This window comes from Cynocephalus volans, chromosome 15, assembly GCF_027409185.1.
Source record: "Cynocephalus volans isolate mCynVol1 chromosome 15, mCynVol1.pri, whole genome shotgun sequence".
NCBI classification, from domain to species: Eukaryota; Metazoa; Chordata; class Mammalia; order Dermoptera; family Cynocephalidae; genus Cynocephalus; species Cynocephalus volans.
In genome coordinates this window covers 4363150-4390651 of record NC_084474.1, presented here as the reverse complement: position 1 = coordinate 4390651, position 27502 = coordinate 4363150, and the positions used below count along the sequence as shown (strand labels likewise).

Sequence of the window (27502 nt, the reverse complement as noted above, 5' to 3'; positions counted from 1 at the left end):
TTGGATGTTTCAAATATCTTTTGTTCCTTTCTTCTCCTTTTATTTGTCTTATGTGTTTGTTGGCTTTTTGCAGTGGTTATTTTAGTTTCTTTCTTTTTTTGTTTGAATTTTTGTTCTACCAGTGGGTTTTGTTCTTTCTTATGTGTTCTGGGTAGTGTTTTTCATTTTATGGATATATGCAGGACTTCCTTGAGGATTTCTTGTAGGGCTCATGGTGTGGTGGTGAACTCCCACAGTTTTTGTTTGTCTGGGAAATGCACTATTTCTTCCTCATTACTGAGGGATAGCCTCACTGGGTATAGTATTCTTGGCTTTTATTTTTTAATTTTAGTATTTTGAATATATCATCCCATTTTCTTCTGGCCTGTAGATTTTCTCTTGAGATGTCTGTTGTTATTCTCATGGGGACTCCCTTATAGGTGACTTGACACTTTTCTCTTGATGTTTTTAGGATTCTTTGTCTTTCAGTTTTGCCAGTTGGACTATAATGTGTCTTGGAGAGGACCTTTTTGAATTGAATCTGTTCAGGTATCTTTGAGACTCCTGGATCTGAAGGTCCATGTCTCTCCCTATACCTGGGAAGTTTTCTGCTGCTATTTCATTGAATATGTCTTCAATGCCTTTTCCTTTTTCCTCCCCTTCTGGAACACCTATGATTGGGATGTTTCTGTGCTTAATGTTGCCTGGAACAACCTCATAGATTTTTTTCTCTTGCAGGTTTCTTTTTCATTCAAAAAATTTTTTTCCTTTTTTTTGTCTGCCTGAGTTATTTTGAGAAGAGTGTCTTCAAGATCAGAAATTCTTTCTTCTGCTTGCTCTCTAGCCTGTTGCTTAAGCTCTTGGTTGTGTTTTTTATTTCGTTGAATGAATTCTTCAGTTCCAGGAGTTCCACTATATTCCTTTTAAATGTATTAATATCTTTGTAAATTTCCTCCTTCATTACCTGGACAGTTTTTCTCACTTCATTGTCTTCTAAGTCTTTTGTATCTCATTGAGTTTCTTCAGATTGTTGCTTGGAATTTTTTTTCAGTCATTTCAAAGGTTTCCTACTCTATGGGGCGTGATGCTTGAGAATTATTGTACTCCTTTGTGGTGTCATATTTTCTTGTTTTTTCATACTTCTAGTATCTCTACATTGATGTCTGCTCAGCTGGTAGAACGGTTGCTTCTGTTATTCTGGAGTAGGCTCTAAGGAGACTTCCTTCTGTACATATGTTTTACACTGACCATTGAGTAGGGTGTTTTAGATTGGCTCTGGGTTGCCACAGTAGTGTAGTCTCCATGTGAGTATTTTGGCTGTATTCAATGTTGGAATTGCATGTGAGTGCCTCTGTGGCCTATACATTGTGGTACTTAATGGTTCCTTGTTGTGGTTAGTGACGCTGTGCTGGGTCATCAGGGACATGGACAAGATCTTGAGTTCTTGGGAGAAGCTCCTGTGTGCCCTGTCACTCTTTGGCTGGGGGGGTGTCCCTGGGTGGGCTTTTTGGCACCCTAGCAAATGTCCCATGATGCTGATGGGTGAACTGGGGTATCCTGGAGCCCCTCAGATTGAATGGCTAAATCTGGGTAAAGTTTCTCTTTCCTCTTTCCTCCAGGCAGAGGCTTCTTTTGGGTCCTTGCTTCTCTCAGTTGGGGGATGGGTTGGTGGTGTTTGGGAATTTTCTTCCTTACTCTATTTGGCTATCATAGATTTCTGCACTCTCCAGGAATTCTGTGTGTCTCTCTCACTGGATCAAGGCAGTCACATGGGCTGCACACATAACTCCCACCCCTAGGTGTGTTGTCAAAGAGGGCAGCATACTTCCCTCAGTATGTTGGGCCACTGGGTCGCAGGTCTCCCCTCACTCACCTGTTTCCCTGGGCTCTGCTTGTGACCTTCTTTGGGTCAACGTAGTCAAGTGGTTGATGGGCTACCTGCAAAACAGCAGTGGCTGCTGCAGTGATGGTGGCTGATGTTGTGGCAGCAGGCCACCCTTGTAGCTGTAGTGGCTGTTAATGACCACCCATGTTGCAATGGTGTCTGCAGCAGCAGCAGGCTGCCCATGTGATGGCACCCCACACACTTGCCAACTGTTGGCAGGGGCTGACCATGGCTCTTGATGTCCCTGCACCCTCCTGCCATCTCTTGGCAGGGGCTGACTACAGTTCCTGAGGTCCCTGCAGTCCCTGAATGCTCCTGCCAGCTGTTGGTGTGGGCACCCATGGCTCCTCCATCTTAACTATTTTTAAGTGTACCATTCTGTGTGATTAAGTACATTGATTCTGTTTGCAGCCATCACCACCATCTATCTCCAGAACTCTTTTCATTTTGCAATACCTAATCTCTGTACCCATTGAACAATAACTCCCCATTTCTTCATTATCCCAGGTCCTGGTAACCACCATTCTACTTTCTGTCTCTGTGAACTTGAGTACTCTAAGTCTCTCATGTAAGCAAAATTGTACAGTATTTTTCTTTTTGTGACTGGATTACATCACTGAACACAATGTCCTTAAGGCTCATCCATGTTTTAGCATTTTAGAATTTTGTTCCTTTTTAAAGACTGAATAACACTATATTGTATGTCTACACCACATTTGTTTATCCACTCAAACATCTTAAGACACTTGGGTTGCTTCCACCTTTTGGCTATTGTGAATAATGCTGCTATGAGCATGGGGTGTACAGATACCCTTCGTTTGAAGGAACTCTTTCAACATTTCTGGCAGCTCAGGTTTGCTAGTGATAAACATCTTAGATTTTTTTTTTTGTCTGAAAAATTATTTCACCTCCATTTCTGAAAGAACTTTGTGCTGAATAATTCATTTTTTAAAATCTTTCAGTGATCTTGAGACATTTTTTCATTTTCTTCTTGGTTGCATAGTTTCTGAGAAGGCTGATGGAATTTCTATCTTTGTTTTTTTGTATGTAATGCATCTTTTTTCCTCTGGCTGATATTAATATTTCTCCCTGGTTTTCAGCAATTTTTGCATAATGTGCCTTGGTGTGATTATTTTATATTCTGTTTGGTGTTCATTGAACTTCTTGAATTTGTGGGTTTACAGATTTTATTAATTTGGGGACTATATCAGCCATTTTATTTCTTCAAATCTCTCCCACCCCCTTTAACACAGGTTGAATTCATTTTCAGTACTAAGATGATGCCCTCCTGAGGACTAGCCTATGAAAAGTCTTTACATGCTGGCTGGACTCATCCATATTAGAGCTCTGGGAATTGTTTTGTTTCTTGGTGGTTGTCTCCCCAGGTAGTTTCTCCTCAAACACATGCAAATCAATATTCATCCAAGGAATGAAGAGGCTCCCTCTGTAGATATCTGAAGTTCTATATTTGTGTAGTTTCTCTCTTTCTGGTTCTGTGCCCTGCAAATTCAGCTACTTTGGCCTCCCTTCATCCTGATGTTTGTCTGCTTAAGTCAGCAATGTTGCTGGGCTTGGGCTCCCCTGCCTCTGTCCTGTGGCCTGGAAACTCTCTCAAGGCAGTAGGCTGGAGCAATTATATGGCTCCACTTGTTTGCTTCTCCTATCTTGATGATCACTGTCCTGTATTGCCTATTGTCCAATGTCTGAAAACCACCATTTCATATATTTTGTCAGGTTTTCCAGATGTTTAAGAGGGTAGGATAAATCCAGTCCCCATTACTCAGTCATGGTCAGAGCAGATGTTCTTACCTGGAGAGATTTTAAAAATACAGAGCCAAATTCACTTATTCTCAAAAATTTAGACTCAGTAGGTCTGATGTGGCATCCTGGACTCTTTACCTATTTAAAAAGTACTCAGGTGATTCTGATAAACAGGCAGTGTTAGAAACTATATCTTGATATGTCAGGCTGAGCCTTGTTCAGACATTGTTCTATTTAGAAGCAAGGCCAGAACTTTTCATTTTTGAAACTTTTCCTGATTCTGATGGGGCACTTACAGCAACCAACAATCCAGCTGAAAACAATTGAAAGAGCTAGATAAAATACAAAACACCTGCTTGAAGGCATCAGCTAGCTGCTGAGGCAACCAGATCTTGTGAGGACACAATTGCAGAGAAGTGGAAATAGGGGGTTAGAGTTTAGTATCCACTGGGTCGAAGGGTCCCAGGGAACATACAAGACTCTCAGGTGGAACCCCTGTAGGGCATGCAATAGGAGCAGCAGCACTTGCCAAAACCCAATTTCAAGTTAGTTCAGTATCTGACTGATTAAAGTGATTAGCCCTCGCTCTAGCTCCTTTGCAAAGCATAGGGTAAGCCTTCTCTGGATCAAGATAATTTTTTCCAGAGCATCTACAATTCTTCATAGTTAATGTGTGACATTCTATTAAAACTGCCAGGCAAGCCAAGAGCTGGGGGATAAGGGAGAAGACCAATACAAATGGAAAGAATATACAATAGAAACAGACCCACAGAAGATCCAGCTATTGTAATGATCAGAAAGAGCTTTAAAATACCTAGGATAAATATATGTTCAAGAAAATAGAGGCAAAGATAGAGAAAATATTTAAAAAGATGGAGAACTTCTCCAATGAATTGGGTTTCATTTTTAAAAATCATATGAAAATTCTAGAACTTAAAAATATGACTAAAATTAAGAAATGAATGGGTTTAAAAGCAGATACAGTTGGATAAAAATATACAAACTCATGCACAAAAAGAGAAAAAAGAGAAAAAGATGATAGAAAATAGAGATGATGAACAATGAAAAATTCTTACATGTGTATAATTCAAGTCCTAAAAGGAAAAGAGATGAGAAGAAATAGTGATCAAGAATTTCCTAAAACAGATAAAAGGTATCAAAGCTACAAATTCAAAGGACTCCATGAGGGCTGGCCCGTGGCTCACTTGGGAGAGTGTGGTGCTGATAACACCAAGGCCACAGGTTTGGATCCCTATATAGGGATGGCCGGTTAGCTCATTGAATGAGCGTGGTGCTGACAACACCAAGTCAAGGGTTAAGATCCCCTTACTGGTCATCTTTTAAAAAATAAAACAAACAAAAAACCCAAAGGACTCCATGAGTGTCACCCATTCCACTCATGAACACAGGTGGGATGAGTACAAAGAAAAGTACAACTAGACATATTATTGTAAAACTGTTGAAAACTAAAGACAAAAAAAAAAAAACCCTCAAAAAGTAGTCAGAGGACAAAAAAGACACTGCTTTCAAAGGAGTAAAAAGAAATGACAAAAAGTAGAAGTCAATGGAAGCACATCTTTACAGTGCTGAAAAAAATTTATAGCCAGCAATAATGACAAGTAATATCAAATTTTTAAGCAAAAAACACAAAAAACAAAATCCCAGAGAGAACCTGTCACCAGCACACCTGCTGTAAAAGAGGAATTACTCAAACGGAAGGAAAAAATTCTAGACAGAAGCACAGAAATGCATGTTTAAACAAAGAGCAATATAAAAAGTATGTAACACGAAATGGGAGCGGGCGGCGCTTTTTTGCGCAAGACTACAAAGGTACAGATAAGTAAAGCAAAACTAGACAAAGGGGAGTACATCAAACTAAAAAGATTCTGCACAGCAAAGGACACAATAAACAAAGTAAAGAGACAGTCTGCAGAAAATGTTTGCAAACTACACATCAGAGGCTCTTGCATCCAGAATGTATAAGGAACTCAAACAACTCAACAGCAAAACAAACAAAAAACCCAATTAGAAAACAGGCAAAAGGACCTGAACAGACATTTCTTAAAAGAAAACATACAAATGGCCAACAGGCACATGAAAAAATGCTCAACATTCCTAATCATCGGGGAAATGCAAATTAAAATCATAATGAAAGACCACCTTACTTCAGTTAGACTGGCTGTTTTCAACAAGAATGAAAACGTACTGGCGAGGATGCGCAGAAAAGGGAACCCTCCTACACTGTTGATAGGAATGTAAATTGGTGCATCAGGTGTGGAAAACAGTATGGAGGTTCCTCACAGAACCAAAAATTGAACTACCATTTCATGTTACATACTCATTCCTTGTTATTATTGAATGGTTAGGTAGTCTGTAGTAAAGAATTGGGCTAAGGATTAGAGTGGAGGAGGGATATAGGATAGGAAAGTATGGGTTAAGGCATAAAACAGGGCTTGAGGTGGGTTGGAAACTCCAGCTCCTTACTAGTGGCTTAAACGATCTTTATTCCCTACCTACAGAGACAGCGAGTGAGCGAGCGAGCGAGCTCCTACCACTTGTCCAACAGTATGCTAGGCACTGGAGATGCAAAAAGGTGTCATAGGAGAGCATTTGTTTGGGGACACATTTATATAGCATTTGTAAGGAACACACATAAAGCGCAGAAGGAATAGAGCAAATGATCAATACCACTGGAGTTCAGAAAAGCAAGTAACACACAGCCAAGGTAGTGAGTGAGAGGTCTTTAAAAGGCAAAGCTGAGATAAGGCAAGCAGGTGCTGGGAAAGACGGTTTAGGCAGGGGCACCAAGCACATCAAAGACCAGTAGCAGGAGTACACTTCCACATGCAGCTAGGCACCGCTTCGTGTGTCTTTCCATTCGCCATTTACCGCCTTTTCAGCGAATGCAGAAAAAGAGTCCGACTCAGTACCCGCCTCAAGGAGCGCAAGCTGGATGAGAGACAAGACCACGACGCGTACACGCACCCGGAGGCGGACGCACGGCCCCGGAGGGCGGGCGATGCTCCAGCGGGACGGCGACGGGCAGGAAGGGAGCGGCGGAGGGCGACAGCTTCTTTGCCTCCGCGCCCCAGCCGTGACGGTGGGTACGCTCGCCGCCCAGAGCTCGGATGCCGGCTCCCGCCCGTCTCCCTCGCCGCGCCGCCTTTTGTAGCGGTCTCACGTGACCCGCCCGGCCGGCTCTTCCCTCCCGCCCCGCCCCCGGCCCTTCCCGGCCGCCGGCTGGCTCTTCCCGCTCCGCGGCCGCCCGCCCACCCGCGCCCCGCCTCCCTCCCGGCTGTTCCCTCTCCCTCCCCCGGGCGGCCGTTCCCTCGCGCGCGCCCCTCCCCCCGCGGCTGTTCCGCCGCCTCGCCGCCCCTCCCCCCGGCCGGAGCTCACTGTCTCCAAGATGGCGGCCGTGTCAGTTTGGGGCATCTCCGCGGTCCGGCCCGGGGCCCCGGGATCCCGGCTCGCTTTCCCCCCGGTAAGTCGGCGAGGGGACAGTCCCGGCCGCGCCCGGGCGCCGAGCCCGAGGCTGAGCCGCTGCGGGGCCCGCTCTGCCGCCTCGCAGGGCCGGCGGCCGCTGCAGGCCCCGCCGCGGCCTGCACCGCCTCCCGCTGCTCTGCGCCAGGCCTCGGGCTGGAGCGCCGGGGCCGCCCCCTCGCGCCCGCCGCCGCCGGCTCCCTGCGCGCGGCCCGTCCTCGTGCCTGGCCGGCCACCTCTCGGAGCTCCGGCGCCCCCGCCCCACCGGCCGGGCCCAGCCTCGGGGAGAAGGCAGCGGCGGCGGGCGGCCCAGGCCGCGGCGCCTCGGGCGGGCCGTGCGGTGCCGGGCCGTGCGCGCCAGCCCGCTCCACCTCGGGGCGCGCCCGCCGCCGCCGCCCGCGCCCAGCCGCCCCGCCCCGGGCCCCGCGCTCCCGGCGCTTCTGGCGGCCCGGGCCGGACGGCGCGGTGACAGGCGCGGTGCCGGGGCGCGAGCGGGTGGCACGTGTGGTGCGGTGTCCGCGGCTGTCAGCCCGCGCCGGCCGCCTGTCACCGCGGCTGGGTGCGCGCGGGCCCCGCCTGTCAGGCTCCCGGCCGCGGGCGGCTGCGGCCCTGAGGGGCTGGGCGCGGGAGACGCTGTGCCCCCGGCCCCTTCACGTGATTTCATTGTTAACTTGGGTCTCACGGACGCGGCGGAGCGACCCGTCGGCGACCGCGGGATTGTGCCGGTGCAAGTTTTCAAAGTTTTCGCCCTTTAAAAAGAGAGCGCGAAGATGTGTCTGGGGGTGGGGACGGGGACGGGGAGGGGCGGTGCGAAGCAAGCTGCGCTTTTTCTCCAGCCGCCCGAGCTCTTTCTGAGAGTAAAGATCCGCGTCTGCAGGCGCTTCACTTTCTGAAGACACGGACATTGGGACAGTCCCCGCCGGAAGGACGACGAGTAACTGTCATGCGTTCTGCTACCTGCGAGCTTCATCAGTCTGGACGGTCCCAGCTGCTTAAACTCGGGCTGTAGCTTCTCATTTGCTTTAGCGTTAATGTCTGTGTAATGGACTTTCTTGGAGTAGGAGTAAGCTGATTTCTAGCCTCTTGAGAACCTCACCAAAATGAAGCGTAACTCTCTCAGGGGGCTTGTTTTTAGTCAGCTAGTCTTAAAATAAGCCGTGGCTCAGGTTTGAGTTTTTGCTTCAGCCTTTTCCTCCTATCAGTTGATAGTAATATCTCTTTCCTAACATCTATTAGTTTTCTTTTTCATTTTAATGTCACTGTTAAGAATAGTTTCTGTGGGAACCATCTTTCTAGCATTGTCAATATTGTAATGTAAATGATCCCCATAATGAGAGCTAAAGTTTAAAAAAGAAACACCAGTTTTAGAGTTCATTATTTTAGTGATTTTTTAAAAAATTGTATCTGCCAAAGTCTTTTGTATGAAAGAATAATGACTTTGATCCAGAGAGGCAATATATTTATATACTTGTGTTTTATTTATTAATGTTCATTTCAGGACAGCAGTCTTGAATTCACACCTTTATTAGATGGACCTCTCTTCAGACCCACAAATAGCTGATACATTTTTTTCTGTACTGTACATTTGATATCAGAGCATGTGCATTCAACCCCAGTGATTCTGGGCCTTTCTTGTTTCTAGTTTCTCCTTCTGTAGATAGCTTTTAAACAATTTGATAGTTGTTACTCTCTCCGGTATATGGATATTAATATCTTAGTTTGAGGTAGGAGAGTCTATCGGCCTATGAGTCTTAAAACTTGAATGAAACTAAATAGTTTAAAATTCTTTAAGCACTTTCACAGTCGGCTGTTTTCAATGTTACTTTTGTTTCCATTCAGAAAGTTTAAGGCACTGTTGTACTTAAATTATAAACTTGGTCTGTGTAAATTGTATTTGTTTTTTTTTTTAAATACATAGTTAAATTTTTACCAGTTTTCTGCCTGTTTTACTGTTTTTGTCCACTCTGAATGTCTGAAATTTTGAAAGATGAAAGATTCACTTTTATTTTCATTGCAGGATTCTTTCTACTAATCCAGATATTTGTTGAAGTGCTGAATAGTTTCTTGGGGAAAGATATCAAGGAAGAGTTGAAATTCACAGACTGGTGAGCAGAGATTGTGGAGTACAGAATAGCCAGCACCCCTCTGGTTAGTTGTAGCTTAATATCATTCATAGAATATTTCATCTTGTTTCTCCCTCGTATCCTGATTACTCATCTCTTTTTTTTTTTCCTTTCTTTTTTTATCCCAATAGTTTACATAGATGATGATTTTGCAGTGTTAGTAGAGATGTGTTAGAACTCTTACAGGTGCCCAATAAACACTTGCTATTTGATTGCTTTAAAAGACTAGGATGCTTTAATTATAGCTTATTTACAGCCTTGATAGAAAACTGAACTTGTTTTAATTGTTTTACAGGCATAAGATGCACATTTTTCTGCTCTGAAGCTGGGAATGAGATGTTCTTGAATTTTTACAACTTTATGAAGAGACCCATGGTGCTATAAAGAAATTTATTGGGAAGTTTGAAGACATTTCAAATAACAGGTTGTTTTGGTTTTTAAGTAAAAGTGGGGAAGCATTCTATTTTGTGAAAGGAGGAAGGACTCAGACCAGAAAACTTGTATGCTATGGTTGACTGGTTTCCAGCTTCCGAGAATCTTATTTTCCATGGTGTGAAACTTACTCAGCATCAGGATAAGGGATAACGACTCTATGGATATACAGAATCCTTCACCATGGTAAAACTCGCTAACCCGCTGTATACGGAGTGGATTTTGGAGGCCATCAAAAAAGTGAAGAAGCAGAAACAGCGTCCTTCAGAAGAAAGGATATGCAATGCAGTGTCTTCATCCCATGGCTTGGATCGTAAAACTGTTTTAGAACAATTGGAGTTGAGTGTTAAAGATGGAACAATTTTAAAAGTCTCAAATAAAGGACTCAATTCCTATAAAGATCCTGATAATCCTGGGCGAATAGCACTTCCTAAACCTCGAAACCATGGGAAATTGGATAATAAACAAAATGTGGATTGGAATAAATTGGTCAAACGGGCAGTTGAGGGCTTGGCAGAGTCTGGTGGCTCAACTTTGAAAAGTATCGAACGTTTTTTGAAAGGTCAGAAGGATGTGTCTGCATTATTTGGAGGCAGTTCTGCCTCTGGTTTTCACCAGCAGTTACGATTGGCCATCAAACGCGCCGTTGGCCACGGCAGACTCCTTAAAGATGGACCTCTGTATCGGCTCAACACTAAAGCAACCAATGTGGATGGGAAAGAGAGTTCTGAGTCTCTTTCCTGTTTACCTCCAGTGTCACTCCTTCCACATGAAAAGGATAAGGTAAGAATGGAGTATGCGTCAGTGTTCACAGAGCATAGAGATACAAGATGTTACAAATTCATGTTTCTAGGAGGTTATTTATAAATTATGTTCAAGTTTTGTGTTTGGGAACTTTTGTGGAGTGATCGTCTCTAATTTTTTATTGATAAGTTTTACCTGTGAGACCTTAATAGATGCTAATTGTCCTGATACTTTGAAATATTTGAAGCCTAAGATTCAAAGTGTAGAATGTTGATCTACCTAAAAGGACATATTTAGATTAGAATTAAAAAGTGGCATACAACTTTAAAACTTTTAAGTAAAGTTCCTTATAATACCTTACTGTAGAAGTTGATGAGCAGTCAAATGCAGAAGAGTTGGATTTTAAACAAGCAGATGACTCTAAGAACCTGTATAGTTTTTCTTTTTTTCCATTTTGTTGCAGGTTATCATTAGACGGGGATGACACAGATTCTCATGACCCATAGTACTAAATAAGCAAATTTAGCGAGTCTTGTTTATGCTGTTTGTATTATGGCTTCTGCCATGTGTTATGAGTTTGCATGTGATGAAGTCCTAAATGTTATTATTTATGACAGCAATATTACATAGGACAGGAGTATATTATCCTGTATTAGAAAAGTGCTGGAGAGTTGGGAGTTTTGATGCACAGATGGTATACTTTGTTGTGTGCTTTATGCCATTATTTTGTTGAAAGTATGTCTTTTTAATAGTAAATTTTGGCCATTAAATAGATATTTGGGGATCAGGAGAGTTTTGTTAGTAGCTATATTTTATATTGATATAGTATCTTAACTGTAAATTTATTTGAAGTGTCTTGAATTGTATTTTTTCAGAGAGTGATGGTGCTTTAAGTTGCTGCACACCTTAGTATACATGAGTAACGTAATCTTCATTTTGCTTAAGATCATGGATGAGAAGATTTTAAGGTTAACACCGAATGTACTTAAAAATATTTCAGATTTGATCTAAATTTATTGTAGTTGTAAACAGTCCTCTGAATAACTAACTACCTGTAAATTTTCAAGTAACAATCGGAAATTAACAGTGTTTTCCTTAAAATTTTTAGAGCTCTATTTTAGGGTTCAATTTTCCCTGTGAACTTTGAAATAGGAGTGTTTTCTTACTTTTATTACCTTTAAAATAATTCTCATAGAGGAATGAATTGATAGAGAATCCCATTCATAAAATGGTTCTATGTCATTTGAACATTTATTAAGAGAGTGTATTAAAAATTAAAGGTGAGCAAGTAACTAAAATGTAAGATTTCTTATCTGTAAGAGCTGTTTCTTGATCACACATGGCTGAAGTTAAATAAAATGTAACGATTAGATTCTTGCAACTATTATCAAATGATATAATAGGTTAATTGCATAGAAACAGAAAATAATTTATAGTTAGACAAATTCAGTGCCACACCTGTGAATTGGGTATTTTAAGTTCTTGTTAGAACACCTGGGTATTTGCTTTTATAATAATTTTCCTTGCTTGAATTAGGTATTTTAATTTTTAAATATTAGCCATGGATGAAATATCAGTTTTACATGTTTTTAAAAGGTAGTCAATATGGTATAGCACAGGACAAATCTAAGTCCTAGAACCCTGGGATTTCATTTTTTTGAAAGGGATCTTGAGAACCATCTAATCCAACAGTTCTTGTTTTACCGCTGAGCCAAGGACCTTGACTGAGGCCATTGCACAGGACTTTGGCATGAAAAAGTTTAATTCAGTAGAGGTCTGCTGGTATGCTTTGGTTAGAAATACCCATTTCATTAGATAGATTTAATATTTGGTGCTGTTAACCGAAGTAACTAACTTTGGAGTATATGCTTGGGAAAAATGAGTTTCTTTGGACTTCTGTGGCTACTGATCTCACTGGAAAACTAATTTCATAGTCTTTATGAGATTAGAGTTAATGGGATTGGTTCTATATTTTTAAATGGAGTCTTATTTTCAATAGTGAATTTCCTGAGTAACTTTCCTAAGATGCAAAAAACTCAAATTCAGAATCATAATACAGTGAACTCTATGGTGAGGAATTATTTCTCTTTGTCTGCTCTTTTTATTGTATTTTAATTACTTCCTTTCCTTAAAACTACCCAATCAATTCCTGTGCAGAATTGATTGGCTTGCTGTTATGAATCTAGACATTCTAAAAAAAAAGATTATCCAGAGTGCATTTGACAATGATAGAGAAAGGAGGGTATAGGCCAGAAGTAGTTTCACTTTTAGGCATTAATTCAGTAAATAGTTACTGAGCACCTATTGTAGGCCAGGCACTCTGCTTGGAACTTAAATGGCTTTATTCTCCCAGGAATGTTAATACAGTATATCTATCGGCTTGGTCAGCTGTGGGGTAAGAGACGAAATTCGAGGATCATGTGGAGTGATCTGAGCAAGTTCCTTTTTACATTTTCTTGTATCAATTCTAAGTTTTTATTTATCTTCTTGCAATGTTAACCTTTGGAAGGAACTGTAGAACTGTATGTTAGATTTTCAGCATCTTAGTGGTTTTTGTTTTTTTGGGGGGGGGAATAAACTGTGTAGAAATTGTGTGTGTGTGTGTGTGTGTATGTGTGTGTGTGTGTGGTCAGTCATGCACAAAAGCCAATGTGCAGAAATATTTTTAAGAGGAGTTTTTGTGAAGATGCTTGAACTTTAATGTGTTATTTTCACATTGATAAGTAGTGAGGAGAATCAGTGGGATACTGTGATTTAAAAGTCTTATACATGTCATAAGGATAATTTCTGAGTTAGCTTTAGGGTGTGATAGTTTATGGTGAGTTTATTTATTTAACTTAAACAAATGCCAGGCATTGCTTTAATGCTGTATATATATTAACTCATTTAATCCTCATACAAGTAACATAATAGTGCCAGCAATGAAGTGTAGGTACTGTTATTTTATAGATGAAGAAACTGAGGCATAAGAGATTCAGTAACTTGCCTGAATCACAAATATTAGGTTGCAGAGCTGGGATTTGAACTCGGGCAGTCTGGCTCCAGAATCTTTGTAACTGCTCTACTGACTCTTGGGAGTCATAATGTATAATGGCTACTGCACTCAAGTACAGAGTTGTGAAAGTCCTCAGTGTTAACTTCATAGCATATTCCCTAATTGTAAAAGACACATTTTTTCCCTCTCCTTCACTGTTTGTGTCCCTTTTTTTCTCTTTTTTCAAAACTGACTTTGGACCAGTGATAAGAATGTGTCAGGAACCAATTAGTAATAATCTAGTTTTGCATACCTGAGGCCACTAAAAAAATAAAATTTCATCTACATGACATTTTGTTTTATCTTTTTTTTCTTAAAGATAATTTGTGTGCTTATTTTCATTTCAGTTGCCACTAAAATTTTTGGATTTGCAGTTTGGGGATTGGTCGCATTGCTATAACACAGTGCTTTCATTTGGGATAAAATATTGCCTTCCTTGAATTGTGGTATATAGGTGAGGAGACTAGAGTGTAATTGGCTTAAATAGCAATTTCCTCTTAAGTTTCTTTCTTTTTGAAATATATAGACATTATTATTGAAAGGTAATTGTTCATTTACTTCACTTACTCATTTTTTATTCAGCAGATATTTCAATGCCTACCATGAATAGTGTATTTAGGATTTAAGACCTGTGGGGGATTGAGGCAGACAGAATAGGGATATGAAATAAATTTTTTGGAATCCTTTTTTAGTTTGTGAAATATAACTTTTTTTACGTTAATTAAATAAATTTAACATTAATTATTAATTGTTAATTTCATAACAATTAAACATCATGCGTCTTTGAGAAATAATTAGATGTTTCTTGGATGAGGCTTATTATTATTTGAGATTGTAATGGTCCATTTAAAAAATTATCTTTAGACACTGAGTCTTGGAAGGAGTCTTGTTCCTTTCAGGAATAATTTTCACCTTGATTTCAAACTTCTGGGTTCATTTTACACACTCAAGAATAATTTACTTGAATATACCTGGGCAATTCCAAAAGTTCATGGAAAAATAGGGCTAAAAGGTAATACAAATCTTTCCATTAACTTTAAAGCCCCCTCATATAGTTTATGTTCCATATTACTAGTCCAGAAAAGTATGTTCTTTTATGGTAATAATCTGAATCATTAAAGTGTTGTTATTCTGTGGAGTAGTATATGGAAGAGAGTTATAATTTGCTAAAGCATTCAGTTGGAAAGGGAAAGAGAAGGTATTGTTAAATAATGTTATTGTTCAGGTTATTACCCAGCTGGTTAACCTGGAGCAGAAAGATCAAGTGATAAATCTCTTGTTGTCTACTGTAAGTTACATCTCAATATAGTAAACTCTTAGTAGAGTCCAAATTGTTTTGTTTTACTGGAATTTGTATTTTAAAATCATATAGTAAGTGGGGCTTTGACAGGAACTTTGGTGTAGAAATACTGATTAGAATGGGGATATGTTTTCAGTTTAGTGAGAGTTAGAATGATAAAGTTTTGATATAGCTATTTAGAAATGGCCTTTATAGTAAGATTGTTTTACATTATATATGTTAGAATTAATGGTATTATTTAAGAAAGTTGTCTATAACTTTAAGCTTGGTAATTTCAAATTCAGGTATCCTGTTGCTATGCTACTTTATAAAAAAAGGCAATGAACAGTTTGTTGTCCATGCTGTTAAATTCAAGGGTGTGTGGACTGCTTGACAGAATGATTATGCACTTAAAAAACAGAAAAAAATGAAAAACTTTGTGAAAGCAAAAGATGCTGGAAAAAAGTTGAGGATACAGTGACATGGATAATATAGATTTTGTAATGTTAGCAAGTGTGAAACTGGTTGGTCTTAATTTTTATATAACATATTTAATAATTTACTAATTTTTATACCATATATTTCTTACATCATTGTTTATACCACGTTTTAGGTGACTCCGAATATGCCAGGCCCTGAGGAGAAGCTGGCTAGAAATAAATATTTGTTATTAACAAGTTACTGAGGTGGATTATCGTTGAGTGTGGTTAGCAATTGACTTTTTTTTTGGCAGACTTGTTCTTTCCTTTAAAGAACCCAGAAATTTGTAAGTAACCCAGGCAGAGATATGTTTGTAATATTTATTTAAATACAATCAACTGTACCGATATTTTTTGGTCTTCCAGTAAGCCTGTGAGCTGAGGGATTTCTGGTAAATTTCAGCCCGTGATATAGTTGAAACAAAACTTGAGCTGTTAAAGTTTAGGTTAGTTGTTAATCAAAACTTCAGAACTTTTGAACTCAACCAATACACACAGTCTAGACATTTTTCTTAGAGTTCCTAGCACTTTATTCTTTCTTGGCTTGCTTTCTAATAAGTTGGTTAAATAAAGGGAAGAAATTAACAAAGACATCAGATTCTATAGATTGCTTTGGTAGTAGAGATGTAGAGGATCTAACCATCTTGACCTCCTTTTTTCTTTGCCCTGTATCAATAGGGTAAGAGAATGTAAACAGTTGCTTATAGAAACCTACAAATAGCTGACATTTGTTAAGGGCTAATGATGTGTTGGGCACTGTTCTGAGTGCTTTATCATGTACTTTCTTATTGAAGTCTCAAAAGAACTCTAATGGTTAAGATTTATTGGTATAATTATATAATAGCTATTTAATAATGTTTAATGGCACACATTTTCATTGTGACTCCTCATAAAAACCCAAATGGAAATATGAATGTAAAGAAATGCAAAATACATTAAATTTCTTTTTATCCTTGCTGCCTGTTTCTTATTTAATTCATCCTAGACATATTGGCTAGTACTTTTTCTGTGTTATACTTACCTTTAATACTTTACCTTTCAGTGAATCTGGGGAAAAAATTATATCATTCCAGGCTTCTTGAGGTTGTAAGAATCTCCTTGCCATCTTTTAGATTTTTTTCTCTTTCCATTTAAAATTTTGGAGAAAATGTATTTTGTACACTGTCTTGGTTCTTAGCTTTGTAAGAAGACTGATTCCAGATGCCAAGTTTCCTGGTTAAAGTAGAATTAAATTTTTTTTTTTCTAGTGAACTGGAGAGTATTTCTTAAAATTACAATAATAAATACTTTAAATAATGAATACCCTGATTTATACTTTTTTAAAGAAACAAAACACACGTTACGTATTTGTAATAGGAATTATTAAGAGCTTCATTTTGGTAAAGTTGTTTACCAATTGGCTTCACATGGGTGGAGTCATTTCACAAAGGATCTGCTGCAGATGAATTAGACCAGTCGCAGCTTCACCCTTCTGCTTGTCCCAGCTGGAGTAGGATTAGGTCTTGTTCAACTGCAGCTGGTTCCCAGGAAAATGAAGCTTGTTCCTTCTGATTTCTTCCCTTGACAGGGAAGTCATAGTCTCTAACAGATGGTTTTCATCAGCCCTGTACATAACTCTGTAAATTCAAGGCCAAAGAATTACTTTCAGCCTCTTTAGGGAATAGGTGAAGAAACAGTTCATAATATAGCAATATTTTGGTAAGCTTTGAAATTAAGCATAGAGATTACAGTAGTGTGATATTTAGATTTCCAGAAAGCCATTTTGGGTCAAAATAGCTTTTAACTGCCAGCAATTAAAAAAAAATGCTAAGAAAAAATGTCTCGCTATAGTCTTGATTGAGGTATATTTTGTAATTGAATTATATTATGCTTACAAGGTATAGATAAATTCTTAGAAAAAAAGAATTGAATCTTCTACATTTTGTAGAATTTTGAGCCAGTAGCAATCTTGGATCACAGTGATTCTAATCTCATTTCAAAAATAAGAAAACTGAAAGCCAGAGATTTAAGAATCTTGTCTAGTGCCATACAGCAAGTTAATAACATCTGGGAGAATTGGTCAGATCCTTCTAGGTTCTGTGCTTTTTCCATTATGTCGTAGTACTGTGCTTTATAGTATTAGAGAGCAATGAATATAAAATAATGTATTTAGGATTCTTTTCCTTAATGGAAACCATAGAATAAATAGACCGTGTTCTAGAGAATTTTGGTGGTTTTGTAAGCCACAAACATAAATCTGTTCATTTCAGTGTTTGAAAATAGCTACACACTCTTGTTAGAAAGTTGAAACAATTTTTTTGGAAAGACTGCTTTCTTATGGCCCAAATTAGAAGAATTACAGTTTTCTTATGTTTTTGGCTAAATATTAGAAGAGGAACATGTTCAGCTACCTTAATGCTGGAAGAAAAAGAACTCCGTGAGTGCTGGAAAAACTGTCCACTTACAGATAAGTCTGATATTCAATAGGCCTGCAGCTCAGATGACCTCTGAGTGACTTGAATAATTGGTTAGAATTAACAATTTTTGAGACTGAGATAAAGATAGCAAGGTACAAGCCATTCTGTTAATTAATGAAGTAATTTTTTATCAAAGTCATTAAATACGGTTGACCAAGTATGTGTAGTCTAGCACTCATTTGTATATACATAGTATTTGGGAGGAGCTTGAGAGATTGGTGATATTACCAGTGAACTGTGCAGGGAAAGCAGCAGACAAATCATTTTCGTCTTTATTCATCTTTATGACTCACAGTTCATCTCTGGATTACTTCTACTTTGTCGTAAAACTTAGCAAGCACATTAGAATAGTGGCAAATAAAGGTTAAGATTGGGGAAAGTTATTCATAAAATAATTGGGTGATTTTAAGATTATTGCTTTAACTTATTAAAGAGAAAATTATTGATATAAAAAGAAAATCTGGCAGCTAAAAAAATTAAATCTTTGTGTGTGTGAAAGAAGGCAGTTGGTTCCTTTGCCATTTACCTTTTGTGCCATCACCTATTTACCTGAAATAGGTGATTTCAGGTATGCAGAGGTGTTATCAGAGTTGTACTATAGGCTGCTTTTTCCTGTAGGGCATTGTGAACTGTAGTTGACCTAGAGAACTGCTAAGTGTTGGTTTTCAATTCTTTCAGCTTTATAGAGTTCCTTTTTTTCTTAGTCATTGGCTATAGTGAAGTATTTTAACTCCTGAGTTTTCTAGGTCCTGTAACAGAACTCTTAGAAACATTATTACTATTTTTGTGTATTGAGTGTGAAGTTTCCCAGTTTTTTATTCAGGGCATCTTTAAATATTTGACTTAGTGTTTAATCTTCTTTCACCATTTTCCTGCTTTATTCCTTTTCACGTCAGTCAATTTTTCTTTAATTCTATAACATAAATCTAATCTGTTTTTCTAAAGCAATCGTTCTTGACACTAAATCTATTTTAGAATTACCTAAGGAGCCTTAAAAAAAATTACATTAGACTAGCAGTGGGACCCAGGTTTCAGGTTTTTTTTTTTTTTTTTAATGTGCATCTAATGTGCGGCCAGGGTTGAGAACCACTGCTCTAAATCTTAGAACCAAAGTCTGTAGTGGGAACTCACTGAGAGGGAGTCGGGACAGAAGCAGTAGGTACTTTTTACCTAATAGTTGAAATTCAGACAAATAGATGAAATAATATACTTCACACCTACTCTTAGGAACACACTTTGCACCCAAGACAGTGTATTTCTGGAAACCTAAATTCTATTTTATGTTACTCCCTGACTATAACTGCCCGAATTTTCCACCTTTTTCTCTCCTTACTCCCACTGCATCTGCTCTCTTATCTCATCAAGGTCTCATATGGTGTATAGCAGGGAGAAAGCTACCTATGATTCCTATGGGTGCCCCTCCTACCACTCTAGTGTTGTTCTACTAATTACTTGGTCTTGCTGCTCATCCTCAGCTTACTTGCAGTACTCCATCAAATGGGCAAACCCCAGCTTGAAATTAAGGCAACCATTTTCCCTCCCTGCTCCTCATCAGGACATTTTTTTGTTTTGGAGAAAATCACGCAACTATATGTGTGTGAGGGGGTGCCACTTACAAATTTGTGGCCTCTAAGCTCAGCTCTGCCTTCCACTGAGGGTGTATGTCTATATCCTCTGTTCTCTCTGCAATTCAGTGTTTCTTCCACTCCTTTTGTCTTTCTCATTTTTAGTAGATACTCCCATATGCTACTTCATAGAGAGAATAGAACTTGTCCATCCGTGTGAGCTAATTCAGTTTATATACCTCTCATACCAACTTAAATACATCTGTGCTTTTTTCTTTTTTTTTCTTTTTTTAAAGATGACCGGTAATGGGATCTTAACCCTTGACTTGGTGTAGTCAGCACCAGGCTCTCCCAAGCGAGCTAATCAGCCATCCCTACATAGGGATCCGAACCTGTGGCATTGGTGTTATCAGCACCACACTCTCCCAAGTGAGCCATGGGCTGGCCCCCATCTGTGCTTTTTACATTTTTGCTACCTTCTCAGAGGACAGTGAAAGAAGTGTCAGAGGCTAATTTCTCCTTTTGTGTGCAGGCACCTGTTCCTTCCTGCCTCAGGAGCCTTGTCTCATCAGTAATGCTCTGCGGTCTTCTGACTCTACCATTTTTCTCTTTTACTTGTTAGCCCTTAGCATGCAGAAATCTCTCCCATCAGAGTAAAAACAAACAAAAAACAACTTCTCAGGTATGTAGCTGTGTTAGATCCTTCTCTCTACATGCTCTCTCCTTCCCTTCATTTTTAAACTTGTTGAAAAATGTCTGTATTCCATATCTGCTACATTCTGGCTTTTGGCCCTAGAGCACTATGTGAAACTGCTCTTGTGGATGATTTTTCAGTCTGATTTTACTTGACCTCTCAGCAACATTTAGCTTTTATTGAGCATTCTTTCCTCCCTTGACCTCTGGGAAATGTAAATTTTTGAGCCATATTCCAGGCCTACTGAATCAGAAACTGGGGCTGGAGCCTTGCAACCTATATGTTAATAAGCCCTCCAGGTAATTCTGATACACACTAAAGTTTGAGACCCTCTGTACTGTATCAAACTCCTTGCATTTCCTCAGATCTACCTTGTTTTCTGTTGCTCCTATATTTTTCTCCCATCTGGAATGATTATCTTTTCTCTCTTCATCATCAATTAGCTCTTATTTAACCTTGCAGACTTAGTTTAGGCTTATCCTCTTTCTATTCTTCCCTTTTTATCACCTACCCTGCTCCCAGGCTAACTTAGAGAGCTCTATTCATGCCCTGATGTTCTGTACACACCTTCATCAAAGTCCATCTTACATTGTAGTTTTAGTCTGTCTCCTATTAGTGAGTTTAAGACCTTGTTTTTCATCTTTGTATTTCCTTAGCACAGTGTCTGGTTGCTTTGCAAATATTTGTTGAGCATCTTCCAAGTGCCAGCACATTGATTAGGTTCTGGGTGAAGGAGATACAGTCTCTATAATTAACACACACAGTGATAAATGCTCTGGTGTGGTAAAACAGAGTACTGTAGAAACACTGAGGGGGTGGGGACAGTTAGGGAAGTCTTCTCAGAGGAAGTCACATGTGAGGGGTTAGTGAAGTGGGGAAGCAAATGGGTGGGGTGGGAAAGAGAGTGGTTCCTGCATGGGGAACAGCATGTACAAAGAACTAGAAGCAAAACATTGTAGGCACAGAGTAAATGTTTCATTGAATATGAATAAAAAAATCACACGTCTAACTTTTAGATCTCGGTTTTGAAATCAGCACCCTCCCCAGCAAACATTGCATTTTTTAAACAGCTTTTATACTTGATATCATACTTTCTCTGAGCTGATGGTTAAGGTGATGGGGTAACCTCTAAGCCAGCAGGATACATTTATTTATTTATTTATTTATTTATTTATTTATGCCTTTTAAAGCGGAAAAAAGGATTTGTTTTATCTGAAAATTATTCTACAGAGTAAGGAACACATCGGTGGTGGCAGAGGTAAACACATTCTTCTTGTTGCATAAGAATAGGTCAGGATTTCAAACTTGCAACTTTAAATTTAGAACATTGAGAAAGCATGAAAGGCAGCCAGCATGGCACCCACAATTGTGGTCACTTCTGCAGCCCCACTGTGTATTGGCTGTTTCCTCTTATTGCTGCCACCTGAGGCTTCCTATTGCTCTCATGAGCCCTCCATTGTAAGAGTACCAAGACATTGGTTAATGTGCTGTGCAACCTCCAGCTTTTAATTTGCTGTTTAATGCCTGCTTTTGTCTGTTTGGGACTGTATAATGTATGTCATTTTCAGTAAAAACTTATCTTTTATTCTCATTGAATGCTTTACAATGCTTCATTATCTATTAACTTTGAAAGAAGACTGATAGAAATAAACAGTCTTGTTTCTGATAACTTCAGCTAAGCAGGACAAACCTAGAGGAGAAGGGAAAAGGGAAATAAAATCTTTTGCTCCAAAACTTCATATGGGTGGTATTTCAGATTATAAAGAATTTTGCTTTCACATATATTTTCTTTTGATACAGCACTTTTGTAGTAAGGTAGACAGTCCAGATGCTATGATGGCCAAGTTTTACTTTTGCAGAATTATATGATTAGTTAGGGGAATGAATGCAACTAGAACCCAGATCTTTTCCAGCTCAGTACTCCTTCAGCCACCTCAGGGTACCTCTTGTGAAAGACTACAGTTGATGAAAATGACAAGCATTTAAAAAAGTGAGTGCTCCTCTAGCATTTGTTACATACATTTGTTAAACCATTTATCAAATCCTATGTATTATTAATCTTCGTATCCAGCTCCCAGCACTTTGTAAGATGCTCGGAAAGTGTTTTTCGGGTTGAAACCATTATGTTTGAATTGGAAGGAGGATGATAGAAATGAAGTTGATTTTCTTAAAAAAAATTTGTTCATCTCTCTTAATAAACTAAGAAGTTGAACTGTTTATCCTTTCAAAATTTATAGCCTCTGTGATGTTTTCTAGAAATATTTGATACTCAGCTGAAAAGTACCATTTGCTGCTTCCTTCAAGGTAATATTTGTTCTCTGTTACCCACATAGTATTTTTAAAAGTTAAAAAAATTGTGTTTTCTCAGTAGATAATACATTCATCAATATATAAAATTCAACAAGTACAAGAGTATATTCTGGGAAAAATATTCTTCTAACTCCTATTCCCTAGCTACTGAACTCTTGACCTTTGTAAGTTTCTTTTGTACCTTCCAGAGAGATTTTGTGTGTATACAGGTGATCACTTCATATATGCATTTTTTTCCTGTCTTTTTTCCACAGTTGGAAAAAAAGCATACCTTAATGTACGGTTCTGCACCTTACTTTTATTTTTCTCCCCACTTAACAATATATCTTAAAGAGTGTTCCATATCAGTACATAAGACTTGGTGGTAGTCCATTGTATGGGTGTACCATAATTTGTAAAACTAGTCCCTTGTTAATGGACATTTGTTTCCAATTTTTTGTGATTACAAATGGTGCTTCATTAAATAACTTCATTTGAACATCATTTCACTTATAAGTCTCATAAGTGTCAAAGAGTGTTATGTCTTTGTAATTTTCATATTTCTATGTTTGTCTCCATAGAGATTCATCAACAGTGAATATGTGAGGTACCTGTTTCCATGTACCCTTTGCAACACAGTGTAAACTCTTTGATCTTTGGTATTCTGATAAGGGAAAACTCATTACACATTTTTGACTTCATTCTTTTACTCTCATTAGACTTTTCTCTTCCAACCTAGTGACAGGGACAACTTCTGATCTTTATTTCTACTAATAGGCTGTTTTAAGACTGATTATTTAAAAATGTAAAATTCTTACAGGTAGTCAGATTTGTTGAATTTTGTTTTGTTTTAGTGTTGTTATGTTGTTTTACAAATATCTAGGTCTTTCTCTGGGTCTCTCTTGTAAACAGTGATGTATACTGATAGATTTCTGTCTTGTGGAATGAGCCCCTACTTCTCCACCAAAACAAAAGTCTTGGCCCTGTTGCTTTTCTACTGATGGCAGGGAAATCCTATTTAATCGTTTCTTTAGTATATCATGGTTTGTTAGTCTTTTTAAGTGCATATTATGTAGTACTTGTGTTTGAAAACCTGTATAATTTTGAAAATATTGTATGCTGGGTATTATATTTAGGTCATAGCTACCCTTTAAGGAAGGTTGCCTGTTTTATAGATGAAACAAAGGCTCACAGAGGTTAAATGATTTGCCCAATGTTATATAGCTGAAGTATAGCAGGTTGGAATATTGAGGCTAATGGGGTGGTCAAAGGAGGAAGAAACCATGTATTCAGAGTTGAGATAAACTGAAATTCTGTAAAACTAGTGCAGTAGTTTATAGTACTCCCTGAATTATTACAACACTAATTCTGATTAGTTTAGGACGTATATGAGAGTATTAAAGATTCCCAACCTCACCATTTACTTGTTATTTGATCTTTAAGTTACTTAATTCTCCATGAGCCTCAATTCTCTTTTCTGAAAAAGAATAGTAACTACCTAAATTAGCAAATTCATAAAGCAACTATCTTTTTAAAGACAGTTTTTAGCTTGAGTAGGTCGTAGTTCCAATGGCTTTTTAGCCTTCACTTTCAAAAATAAAAGCAGGAAATACTGCTGACTTCCTTCTCTTTTCTCCAGAAAACAAAACAACAAAACAAAACAAAAAAATCAGTTTATTAACCCACAAAATATTGCCATCATATTTTGAAGACCATTTGAAATTTTCATGAACATGTATAAATTTTAACAGGACGTAGAAATAGACATCTGGATAATTTAAAAAGCATTTGTCACATATTATATAATCTATTTAAATTAGGATGGATGTTCTCTGGTCATATTCCTTTGGAAAAGGCAAAATATTTGAACAACACCTCTCTGCCCCCAATTTGGCCCCATTTTTTAGTATTTGGAAGTAACAATATATCTTTCTTCCCAATAAAAGAACAGTAATAACAAGAACTTCATAAGCAAACAGAAAATAAGCAGAGTACCCCCTTTGTTAAAGTTGTTAAGATAGGTCTTATTTTTGTTTTTGTTTTTAAATACACATATATTTTTTTATTTTAACATTTACTTGTACATTTTTGTGGGGTATAGTGTGTTGATTCAATACATACATATGCTACACAATGGTTCACTTAGGGTTGATAGCATAGTTTTATACCCTAGGTCTTTATTTGTTTTATTTCTTCTCTTCTGACCTGCCTCCAGAAGTTCAAGATTGGGGTAAGGATGAAGTCATGGAGCTAAGTGACCTGTAAATAAAAGTCCAGATAGTAAATATTTTAGGCTGTGCTGTCCATGCAGTCTCTGACCTAAACTATTCAAGTCTGCTCAAAGCAGTCATAGGCAATATGTAAATGGTGGAATGTGTGTTCCAATAAGACTTTAGTCACAAAACAGGTGGTAGGCTGGGTTTGGCCTGCAGCCTGTAGTTTGCTAACACCACTCCCCCCCACCCCCACCTGCCCCAGAACAGCAGCAGTGTATTACTCTTAGTAGTGAAATATGTTGAAAATAATTTAAAATAAAGTAAGGGATGATTTAATATTTTAAAAATTAAAACAAACCTGTAGAATAACATCACTGATTCATTTACTATATGCTGTCTTGGAACATGAGTTGTTTATATACCTATGGATACTCCTGAGAGTATATCATGTATATGATTGTTATTTGTCTTATATTGTCATTATTCAGTGTCACCACTCCCTTCTACTAATGTAGTTCAAAGAGACTAAAAGTGTTGTAAATTCTAAGCTCTGCAAAAAATCCAAGTTAGTTACAAAAAAAATCCAGTTACAAAAATGTCATAGAAAATTGTTCCTATTAGCAATATTACAGAAATCAAAATTATTTCATTTACAGTTGGGACTATTTACAATCAGAAAATTATTTGACTCAACATTTATCAAGAGTTCAAATTATGTAGCACAAGCTATTAGGTGCTTAAACTAAAACAAAAAAAGGGTTAAGATCTACTGCTCTAGAATTTTAGTTAGCACTCCTGAACAGCTGCACAAATGGCCTATTTCCCCCTTTTATTGTATGTGGGAAAGAAGCCATGATAGGTAGAAGAAGTTAGAGAATCTCAACATAAGTATGCATTGAAGTATTTCTGTAAATTGCTTTTTCTCGACAATATTGAAAAATATGTAATTCCCAGACCAGAAGGGGACATCCCTGGGTACTCAGTCAGTCACCATCATTTAGGATAGTGAATAGAATTTGGGCTGTGGGATTTGATTTCTGGTTTTACCACTTAGATAAGTATTGTGAGTTTCTTCATGGGATGATGACACTGCACACGGTTTTAGAGGTTATAAGAAACACTATACTTGATAGCACAGTGTAACACTGGTAAATAGTAAGCCCTCAGTAGATGTTACTTTCTTCTCTTCTGACCTGCCTCCAGAGCAATTTATTAATGTACCAAAATAAGGAGAAAAAAATGTTCCTGGCACATAAGATCTTAAAATTTTCCTGAAGGTATAAAGAAGTAAAAGAGAAGCACTTTCAAAATAACATGCAGACAAATTTAAGGCTTCTCAAATGAGAGTCTAGCTCAAATAGGTAAAAAATACATTTAATTTAAAGATCTTAGGAGTTCTTTAAATTCAAACCCTTATATTTACAGATGAGAAATGACTTCCCCTAAGTGTTTATATGTTGTCTTTATGTGTCGAAAAGGAGATTCTCTAACATCAATTGATTAACCAGATATTACTGCCTCTTGATTAGAAATTTCTTTATCTCTAAGCTAAATTATCTGCTTTAGTTTAAGCACCTAATAGCTTGTGCTACATAATTTGAACTCTTGATAAATGTTGAGTCAAATAATTTTCTGATTGTAAATAGTCCTGACTGTAAATGAAATAATTTTGATTTCTGTAATATTGCTAATAGGAACAAATTTCTATGATATTTTTGCACCTCTGTAGAAAACTAACTTGGATTTTTTGCAGAGCTTAGAGTTTGCCACATTTTTAGTCTCTTTGAGCTACATTAGTAGAAGGGAGTGGTGACATTGAATACTGACAAACAAAAAATATGAAATAATTGCTATTTAGCATCTTTAGTCATACATCCTATATCTTTCTCTGCTTGCCTTAGTTAGGCCCTCATCTTTTCTTTCTTGGGTTCTTTCAGATAGTTTTCCTTTATTCATTCAATAAATAAGTAATGATACCTGACATGTGGTAGGTACTATTCTGAGTGCTGGGGATTCAGCACTGAACCAAATGGATAAAAATTCCTGCCCTCATGGAGCTTATATAGTCATGGGAGATTGGTTCCAGGACCCTGCAGATAAGTCATTTGGCATAGTATTTACATATAACCTGTGCCTATCCTCCTGTATACTTTAAATCACCTCTAGATTACTTATAATACCTATTTCAATGTAAATGCTATGTAAATAGTTGTTATGCTGTATTGTTTAAGGAATAATGACAAGGGAAGAAGTCTGTACATGTCCAGTACAGACCAACCATCCTTTTTCTTCCCTTGAACATTTTTCAGTTCGAAATTGGTCAAATCCACATATGCAGAATTCACAGATACAGAGGGCCAACTGCATTATCTGGCAGACTCCAGCTCGAGACTTTTAGAGCATACCTCTATACTTTTGTCTGAGTGCTCTCTTTATAATATCAGGGCCCTCCCCTTGTTTAGAATCTTCAAGTCTAGTAGATTTCCTTTGCCTTCTGGATAAAGTTCAGGCTCCTCAGTCTTTATGAAATTTCATCTTTTGACATGTTCTGCTTAACCCTCTGCCTTCCAGCATATTGAAATTCCTTATCGGTACCACATTCTCTTACCTTTCAGTTTTTACATGTACGTATATCTCTGCCTGGAATGTCATTCTTTTAGACATCCCCCCCAAACAAACAAAAATAAAAATAGCTAATACTTATGTTTTAAGCCTCCTTGACTTAACCACTACTACTTCTCCGCTTTGGTGAGGCAACTCTCTTCCTTTATAAACAAACATATTCTCTTTTTATCTGCCTGTTCTACTAAAATTAAAAGCAAGGGCTGCTTTTTTTAAAAAATTTCTTAGTGTCTGTAAAGAGGCCTGGCTCATAGTGGGTTTGAAATATTCATTGAAAAAATGAATGAATGGCCTGAACTTCCACCATCTCAGCACTGTCAACCTGACTGAAGAATGTTGGGTGTTCATTTAATAAAACTTTGAATTTGTGGAGTGCTTATTACTATGTGCCATGTGATAGAGATAAATAGATAACCTGTCCTCAGATGAGTCCACGTTTAGGCTGACAACTTTATTTTCACAAC

General features: G+C 38.2%; 1 protein-coding gene across 4 annotated transcripts in view; it reads left to right on the top strand.

The window, feature by feature from the left end:
- Positions 1-7026: 7026 nt before the first annotated feature.
- KAT6A (lysine acetyltransferase 6A) overlaps positions 7027-27502 on the top strand; it is a 108399-nt gene continuing 87923 nt past the window's right edge. For 2 of the 4 annotated variants that reach the window (XM_063079119.1, XM_063079122.1), the window contains exons 1-3: positions 7027-7106; positions 9123-9253; positions 9524-10443. In XM_063079119.1, the coding sequence (XP_062935189.1) occupies positions 9844-10443 (600 nt within the window). In that variant the 5' untranslated portion in view covers positions 7027-7106; positions 9123-9253; positions 9524-9843. The remainder of the gene's footprint in view (positions 7107-9122; positions 9254-9523; positions 10444-27502) is intronic. The other 2 variants (XM_063079120.1, XM_063079121.1) reach the window with 2 other exon arrangements.